Source organism: Pseudorca crassidens, chromosome 14 (assembly GCF_039906515.1).
Source record: "Pseudorca crassidens isolate mPseCra1 chromosome 14, mPseCra1.hap1, whole genome shotgun sequence".
NCBI lineage: Eukaryota > Metazoa > Chordata > Mammalia > Artiodactyla > Delphinidae > Pseudorca > Pseudorca crassidens.
The window spans coordinates 39,880,909-39,890,901 of NC_090309.1; the positions used below are offsets into that span (position 1 = coordinate 39,880,909).

At 40.7% G+C, this 9,993-nt stretch overlaps 1 protein-coding gene across 1 annotated transcript; it reads right to left on the reverse strand.

Annotated features, from left to right (window-relative positions):
• Window positions 1-3,483: 3,483 nt before the first annotated feature.
• C14H2orf74 (chromosome 14 C2orf74 homolog) lies at window positions 3,484-5,484 on the reverse strand. The gene is given in 5 exon segments (XM_067703851.1): window positions 3,484-3,657; window positions 4,475-4,637; window positions 5,043-5,156; window positions 5,389-5,396; window positions 5,398-5,484. Coding segments are annotated over 5 exon segments (546 nt in total).
• Window positions 5,485-9,993: the final 4,509 nt, after the last annotated feature.

Consider the following 9,993-nt stretch of genomic DNA (forward strand, 5'->3'; position numbering starts at 1 on the left):
ATCCTTCAACCCTGAATTGTCACTAGAGTAACATGCATTCATCTCCAAGTTGCTACTCATCAATAACCTGATCCTGTAGAAGAGTTCTCAGGGACACCCCCTACCTTAACTGCCTTAAATTGTTTATTATACACAGTGTTACTTTAAACCATGTAGAAACATAAAACTGGACATCAACTCATTCTTAGAGCTCTCATTCAATTCTAAACTCAAAACAAATTTACAAGTAAAATACAAACAAAAGTATAAAACTAATAAAATTCAAATTAACATTTAGTTAATTTGATTCACCCCGTAGTTGTGGCACCATGGATTGGCTCTTCTGGAATTCCATGTGCCTGTACTATCACGGGCACTGACGGCCAATTTTCCCACTATTTTCTTCTACTGGAAGTTTTACAAAACCTCAGCTAGTACAGTCAGTCACCAGGAAATTGGCCTTCACTTTGACATAGATGCATCATTTATGGATTCACTCCTTCTCTACTCTTTTCTTGTTAATGACAAAGTAACTTGGTTTTATAAATATGGACTCATATACAGGCAATGAAACCATGACATCATATGGGAATACTCAGCTATAAATGGTCATCTAGCTATGTCTGAAATTTCTTAGAATTTTAAATATTCAGAGCAACATTATTCAAATAGAAAAAAGGTGAAGCAATACAAGTGTCCATCAAAAGATAAATGAATAAACAAATGAATAAACAAAATGTGGGATATGCATACACATGGAATATTATTCAGGCAATAAAAGGAAGGAAACTCTGACACATGGATAAACCTTGAGGACATTATGCTGGGTGAAAGAAGCTGGTCACAAAAGGACAAATACTGTGATTCCACTTGTATGAGGTGCTTAGTCAAATTCGTAGAGATAGAAAGTACATTGGTGGTTACCAGGGGCTGGGGTGGTGGGGAATGAGGAGTTCATGTTTAATGGGTACAGAGTTAGAGTTTTGCAAAATGAAGAGTTCTGTGGATGGATGTGATAGCTATACAATGTGAGTGTACTTAATATTACTTAACTGTGCACTTAAGATGGTTAAGATGGTAAATTTTCTGTGTATTATGGACAAAGGATTAATCTCCAAAATATATAAACAGCTCATGCAGCTCAATATTGAAAAAACAAACAACCCAATTAAAAAATGGGCAGAAGGGCTTCCCTGGTGGTGCAGTGGTTGAGAGTCCGCCTGCCGATGCAGGGGACACGGGTTCGTGCCCCGGTCTGGGAGGATCCCACATGCCGCGGAGCGGCTGGGCCCGTGAGGCATGGCCGCTGAGCCTGCGTGTCCGGAGCCTGTGCTCTGCAACGGGAGAGGCCATGGCAGTGAGAGGCCTGCGTACCGCAAAAAAAAAAAAAAAAAAAAAAAAAAAAAATGGGCAGAAGACCGAAATAGACATTCCTCCAAAGAAGACATACAGATGGCCAAAAAGCACATGAAAAGCTGCTCAACATCACTAATTATTAGAGAAATGCAAATCAAAACTCCAATGAGGTATCACCTCACACCAGTCAGAATGGGCATCATCAGAAAATCCACAAACAACAAATGCTGGAGAGGGTGTGGAGAAAAGGGAACCCTCTTGCACTGTTGGTGGGAATGTAAATTGATACAGCCACTATGGAGAACAGTATGCAGGTTCCTTAAAAAACTAAAAATAGAATTACCATATGACCCAGCAATCCCACTACTGGGCATATACCCAGAGAAAACCATAACTCAAAAAGATACATGTACCTCAATGTTCATTGCAGCACTATTTACAATAGCCAGGTCATGGAAGCAACCTAAATGCCCATCGACAGATGAATGGATATAGAAGATGTGGCACATATATACAATGGAATATTACTCAGCCATAAAACGGAACAAAATTGGGTCATTTGTAGAGATGGGAATGGATCTAGAAACTGTCATACAGAGTGAAGTCAGAAAGAGAAAAACAAATATCGTATATTAACGCATATATGTGGAACCTAGAAAAATGGTACAGATGAACCGGTTTGCAGGGCAGAAATGGAGACACAGATGTAGAGAACAAACGTATGGACACAAAGTGGGGAAAGCGGGGGGTGGGGGTGGGGGTGGGATGAATTGGGAGGTTGGGATTGACATGTATACACTGATGTATATAAAATTGATGACTAATAAGAACCTGCTGTATAAAAAATAAATAAAATTCAAAAAACATTTCTGTGTAGTTTACAATTAAAAATTTTTTAAAAATTTAATGTGACCATCAAGTGAAAGATCAATATTTTTAAGTGCCTGTAGACAACTCCCAGGCTCTGAATGAATATTTCTGTAGACCCCTCCCAGCGAACACTGCTCTACTCCATTCTCCACCCTACACCTCTAGTCTGGGATCCTCAGGGTTACCTTCCTCTGACCCCTCACTACACTTTGTTGTTACCTTTCAACTCTCCTCAATGCCAGCCTGGCTCCAGCTAACTGGTGCCCACCAAACTCAATACACCTTCTCACCTCTTTGCCTTGGCTTGTGCCTGTCGCCATTGGAAATACACTCTTCCCTCTGCTTGTATTAGACAATCTTTCCATTCCGTTAAGTCCCTTCTCCCCACAGTGGAATGGTCCCAGACCACAGGGACTTCTCCCCATCAAAGGGTGTCAATACTCCCCATTTAGCATTAATCACACATTCTAAATTATTTTATCACTTATTCTCCCAATCACTCAATAAATATTTATTAAGTGTATGCCGTATACGTGACAATGCGCTAGGCCCCTGAATCAAATGCTGTGTTTTCTGCTTTTTACCTCTCTCATAGCCCCTTACGTATCTTACAGATGTTTACTGCAGTGGTTTGGATGATGTTGTACTGGTCTGTACTGTCATATTCCACATATGAAAAGGAAATTTTAAACTACTGAAATCAAGAATAGTATCATCTCAGGATTTGCCTAAGTAACAGGATATTCTGTCGGTTGATGGTTGTTGTTTTGGTATCGACCTTAAAAAGCAGTTGTCAGGACAAAAAAGGTTTCAGGACTGAATTCAAAGGGAATTATATAGTAGGAGACGCTACATGAAAGTTTCCATGATGATAGCAGTAATGTTATTTGGTCATAAATGTCTGTGATCAAAGCATCAAGAACCTGTGCTGTTTCCAAAGTCCCCCTTGAATATTATTTACCTAAAAGACATCTGAACAAACACAAATAACTTTATTCACATGTTAGAACAGTGTTTGAGTAGACAAAGTTTTAAGGACACGATACAATCAATTTCTTGAGCTCAGATTTGAGTTTTTTAAAAAAATCTGTATTCAAGCTCTGGGTATTCTACTTATAGAATTTTGCACATACTCCACCTCTTTTGCACAAAGGTGAAATACTATCTGTATTTACTTAATTCCCCATTATTTTGCTGTTTCAACATGATTTTGTACCCCCAGCCATTTCATTGCTAGTCTAAGGTTGCATCTCTTTCACTCTCAGCCTTTTTTGTGCTTCATTTTCTCTCTTTATGTAATCGAGTATAGCTTCGAGCTATAGGATTGTCCTTTCCAAGGTCCACAACAATTACCTCCCTAGAAAATGTCACTCCTTTTAAAGGTCTTTTATGGTTATCAACAACTGAAGGACTTCCAGTGACAGGTATGGGTGGTTTTTGCAAATAGTCATTCTGTAAGAGAATGGAACAAATAGTACAAATGATCAATTTATGAATGCAAGAGCCCTGCTTTTAAAAATATAGGTTATATGTACCTTGTTAGTGAGAAACAGAAAAAGGATTTCTAAATGATATAGGAGAGCAGTAGTAATCCATCATGATCTAATTTTCATATTTCTATGGTTATAAAAGCACACATTGCTATATTCAAATAGCCGTTGGTGACATGTGTTATCCTCTCTACAAAGCAGTCAAACCCAAGAGCCATCTGGACCATCATTCTGTCTCCAACTGGCCACGGGTCTTATGTTGGGAGGGCACGTGAGTTGTTCTTATTAGGGAGCCCCAAACATGGAGCTCAAGAAGGCCCTGGCAATGTTTACAGGCTGTTGTAGAAGGAGCCTGGAAGTAGAACAGGCATTTGGGGTCTGGTCCTGAGCTCAGCCATGGTGGAGAAGTGACTTTGAACAATGCATCTTATTTTCTCATTTGTAACATGAGAGCGTTGGATCCCCAAATGATCTCCAAGGCCTCTTCCAGCTCTAACATCTTAGGATTCTGAGTAAAGCAAAATGAAGGGGAATTATTAAGAAAACCACAAATATAAGAATGAAGATGGAACAAGTGTCCAGGCATGGCATGTGTAACTGACTTAACAAAATGAAGCAATAAGCTAAGAAGAATGCTTTAGATGACTGTGAACATTGCACTCCTTCCAGATATAAACCTAAGTTACAGACAAGACCATCCTTCATTATACCTAGCCAAGGAATTTACCTCTTCTTCAATCAAACTTTAAATGCCCCTTAAGAGTAGAAAAGCCCATCACCTCTTGACCATTTTCTCCAGCATTCTCAGCCCTTTGCTTCTCTTTTATTTTGTCCTCCTCTTCATCTTTCACATCCTCTCCATTTCCTAAGGGTGTGGCCACCACTGCTTTACTCTGTCTCTGGACAAGAATGCCAGGCCTCGTGGGTACAAGAGTCGTAGAAAATCAATCAGCAAGGTTCTTGTTTGTTTGTTTGTTTTTAATTTATTTATTTTTATTTTTGGCTGTGTTGGGTCTTCGTTTCTGTGCGAGGGCTTTCTCTAGTTGTGGCAAGTGGGGGCCACTCTTCATCGCGGTGCGCGGGCCTCTCCCTGTCGTGGCCTCTCCCGTTGCGGAGCACAGGCTCCAGACACGCAGGATCAGTAGTTGTGGCTCACGGGCCTAGCTGCTCCGCGGCATGTGGGATCTTCCCAGACCAGGGCTCGAACCCGTGTCCCCTGCATTATCAGGCAGATTCTCAACCACTGAGCCACCAGGGAAGCCCGAAGGTTTTTGAAATTCATACATCTTAGCCACCATTATCACACACAAAAATGGCGTTCTACCACAGTCCAAGATGCAGACCTACTTTTCTTTGTCTCCTGAATTGTTCATCTCTGTATTAGCAGCTGTACAATCTTCACCTCCATTAGCATCTATACAAGGACCTTTTTCTGTCTCTTCATCTGTCCTGCTTTGGGAACTGAAATCAAAAATGAAAAAATTTGGAAAAGAAAGAATGGTCTTGATGTTAAGGCTTGGAAAGGAACTTCACTTTTAAACAGGAAATTAGCATTTCTAAAACCCTGAAATAGGAAAAACAGATAGCTACAGCCTTATTATTTGCTGCATTTTAAATTGTTTTATATTATTTCTAGATACATTTACTAGTGTGACTTTAAATCTGATCCCAATTTATCAGCATGGATTTATACCATTTATATTAAAAAAACCACCAATAAAAAGAAGATGCAACTGAGGCAAATTAGAAGGATGACGAAGAAAGTGAATGCTGTGGTTTCAAAGCTCATAGGGTTAGCTAGAAGACTCATCCACTCTCACAGTCACAGATCATCCAGATATACTTTTCCAGCTCAGTTTGAATGTAGTTCTCTTGTTCTTTAAATTTTCTGGAAACAGAAGAATAAAAGGGTGCTTTCATTGTTGTTCTTTGGATCCGCTTCATCAGATATGCTCTGCTTGCTTTGGTGGCGTGGACTCACACGGGTTAATTTCTCTCCACAAACGTGGTAGGGGCTGAGGTGGCTAGAGGGGAGACTGAGCTGGGGCACGTGGGGCTCAGCCCACCTCCCTTCACCCCAAAACTATCAGAATTCAGACGACAGAGGAATTGGAGCAGCTGGAGCCGAGCCCAGCTCCCCATTCTTCCTTCTGCAGTGACATCATAGAATCATGGAACCGTTGAGTTAGAGGGATCAGAGCACCAGGCCAACCCCACCCATCACCTGAAGTCAGAAGAATCACAAAACTCCCCCCTGGGCGGCAGTCTATCTGTCCTCCCTCTGAGAGGTCCGGAGTGGCTTTGGATAAGGATTTTCTTCCTACACTCGAAATACCATCTCTCCTTTCTTAACCTGAGCATATGTTACTGTTTCTTTCACAGACCATGAACAATCAGTCCACTTCCTTCTTATATAATTCCTCTCCACAGCCCTGTGGTCAGTAATCGACTTACTTCACAATGGTATTCTCTCCAGGCTAACTAGCCCACGTCCTTCAGATCCCACATCATCGAACGTAATTCCTGGACATACAAAAAAGGTGGCAGCTCTGGAGGCCAGAGCTGAAGAAGCAGGAGTAGAATAAGATGATCAGAGTAAAGATGATGCCCATGACAAGGACGGGGAGAGTAGTGCTAGGATTTTCTGAGAACAGGAGGATATAAGGAGGATGGCAGCTGCTGCCAACCATGTCTGAAAAAGTCCGAAGGTGAGCCCTGGGGGTTTTTGGGCTGCAGTGACACTGGCTCTTCTCTAGAGGGGCAGGGACATTGATTTCTTTATCTTTGAATTCTCCACCAAGTCAGAACCTGCAAATTCCATAAATGTTGAATGAATGCGTGTGTGCGTGTGTGTGTGTGTGTGTGTGTGTGTGTGTGTGTGTGTGTGTGTGTGTGTGTGTGTGTGTAGAGTTTGTTGGAGGGCTCAGGCCAAAGCTGATTTTGCAGAATATGTGAACATATGAATGTGAATTTTTGCAGAATTTTTGGAGGCTTCCTCCAGCTAAAGCTCCCAGTTGAAGACTCAGAGCCTGTCTCACCCTCCTCACACTACGCTGCTGCCAGACTGAGATTTTAAGAGCCCAAATCTTCTCATGTCTCATGTATTCTAGTAACGCACAATGGTAATATTTTATATCTACCTACTGGTGGTTACACAGGTCCAGATATACATAAAAACCCATCAAACTGTGTGCTTAAGATTAGTGCACTTCCTGTGCACTATGGTGTGGATAGTATACCTGAATAAAAAGGTATAATTTTTCATCCCTGTGCCTACATTTGAGTGTGTGTGGTGCAAAGAGTAATGCGGGACTAGAGGGCACTCTTGCTGGTTGGCTCTGTCTCCAAGATTGTTTGCTGCACATAACACATATTCTGAGACCAGGGACCTTTGGCAAGAATACAGTAGTAGCAAAAAGTAAGGGCTGGTAAGACTGCATCATTAGGGCTTTCTTTCACTGAATGCGGCTTGCGCACAGATATCCTAAATTGTTAGTTAACATAATTCTGAATATGTATAGTTAATATAATTAGAGTATAGTTAATACAAATTCTGAAAACTGGAAGGTTATCAAACTTTGGTCTCTAAATCACATTTTAAATGCATTGGACTGTAAACTTTGTGATGCCATGGAATCTTACTCAGAGACAGGTCTGCAGAACCTAACACAGTGTGCCTTACACACAGAAGGCATGTGCTCAAAGGTTATTTGTAGTGGAACATTACTACCAATTCTACAGAAATAAAAAATATTCTAAGAGAGTGTTATGAACAATTGTATGCTAACAAACTGAATAACCTAGATGAAATGGAAAACTTCCTAGAAACAAAAAACCTACCAAGGCTGAGTCAGGAAGAAATAGAAAATCTGAATAGAACTATAATAAGCAGGCTGAATCAACAAACAAACAACCTCCCAACAAAGAAAAGTCCTGGACCAGATGGTTTCACTGAGGAATACTATCAAACAATTAAAGAAGAACAAACATCAATGTTTCTCAAACTAATCCAAAAAACTTGAAGAAAAAGGAATACTTCCTAACTCATTCTATAAGGCCAGCATTACCTTGATACCAAAGCCAGGCAAAGATACCACCAAAAAAAAGCCTAAAGACCAATATCTCTCATGAATATTGAAGCAAAAATCCCCAACAAAGTAATAGCAAACTGAATTTAGCAGCAGAATATTAAAAGGATTATACACCATGACCAAGTGGGACTTATTCTTAGAATGCAAAGATAGTTCAACATACAAAAATCAACATAATACACCACATTAATACACTTCATTAATGGAATGAAGGGGAGGAAATGATCATCTCGATGAAGGAAAGGCATTCACCAAAATTTACCATCCTTTCATGATAAAACACTCAACAAAGTAGGAATAGAAGGAAACGACCCCAACATAGTAAAGGCCATATATAGAAACCCCACAGCTAATATCATACCCAATGGTGAGAAAATATTTGCAAATCATATATTTGATAACAGATTAATATCTAGAATATATACAGAACTCCTATAACTCAACAACAACAACAAAATCCAATTCATATATGGGAAAAGAACTTGATTAGATGTTTCTCCAAAGAAGATATACTAATGGTCAACAAGTACATGAAAAGATGCAACATCACTAATCATTAAGGAGCTAATCAAAATCACAATGAGATATCACCTCACACCCCATTAAAAGGCTATTATTAAAAAACAAAGAAAAAACGAAACCAAGTGCTGGTAAGGATGTGGAGAAATTGGAACTCTTGTGCATTGCTGTTGCAAATGTAAAATGGTGCAGTCACCATGGAAAACAGTATGTCAGTTCTTCAAAAAATTAAACACAGAATTCCATATGATCCAGCAATTCTACTTCTGAGTATATACACAAATGAAGTAAAAGCAGGGACTCCAATGGTACACCCATATTCATAGCAGGATTATTCACTATACCCAAAAGGTAGAAACAACTAAAGTATGCATCGACAGGTAAATGGATAAACAAAATGTGGCATACACATACGATGGAACGCTGTACAGCCTTAAAAAGGAATGAAATTTTGGTATGCTACACGTGGATGAACAGGTGAAGGCATTATGCTAAGTGAAGTAAGCCAGATACAAAAGGACACATATTGCATGAGTCCATTTATATCACATTCCTAGTATAGTCAAATTCATAGATACAGAAAATAGAGTAGTGGTTACCAGGTGCTGGGGCGAGGGGGAAATGGTGAATTATTGTTTAATGGATATAGAGTTTCAGTCTGGGATGGTGAAAGAGTTCTGGAGACGGATGGTGGTGATGGTTACACAGCAATGTGAATGTACTTAATGCCACTGAACTGTACACTGAAAAATGGTTAAAATGGTAAATTTTGTGTTGCATATATTTTATCACAATTTTAAAAAATTATTTGTGCAAAAAAGGAAGGGTAACTCATCTGTAAAGTGGCCTGGTATAAGGCAGGCACAGGAGAAACAAGACACCCAGCACATAGAGATCTTGTTTCAACCTCCATCCATTTGCTCAGTTTGTTTCCCCACTGTAATTGTCCTCCCCCTACCTCGGCCCTTTACGTGTCCCCACCTCTAAATCCTCCAAGACTTGGTTCTTGGGCCCCTCTTCCACGATGTCGTCACCACCCACTGGCCTTCCTTCCTTCTTGCTTTCGCTCAGTGACACACCATGTCACCTGCCTGCATCCCAAACCCTTGTCCCGTTCAGCTCCAGCCACAGACATGCCTCCCCCTCCTGCCTTCAGTCTCCTTTGGGGCGGTGGCCAGAGGATATGGACTCCTGGCAACAGGGTCCACAGCAATTTGTGCTCCAGATGGGTCCAGGGTGCATGTAAATCCCCAGCCACCTCCCTAAGGCCTTGATCCATGTGATCTGGTGAGCTCCTCTGACAAAGTATGATCCCTGAATTGCAGGATCAAGATGAGGACATTCAGAGCACCCACAAGTCACAGCTGCCTGAACTTGGAAATCAGGAATGAGCACAGGACTCAGGCCTGGCTGATCAGAACAGTCTACAGTTCAAGGCTCAACATGTGACCTAACCAGCTCGGTTAGTCTCAATGTCAAGACATTTGCAGAACCTATCAGCACAGAAGAGAATAGGGCTGAGAGAGGTGTATGGAGAGAGACAAATTGTACATGACTCTGCTTGATCTAATCATGCTTGAAGCCTTGATTTTCAGTGTGGACTGGAAGTGGGGCTTTCAGTTATATGAGCCAATGCTAATATAACATTTTGGCTTAAGGTGGTTTGAGTGGGGTTTATGTCTCTTGCA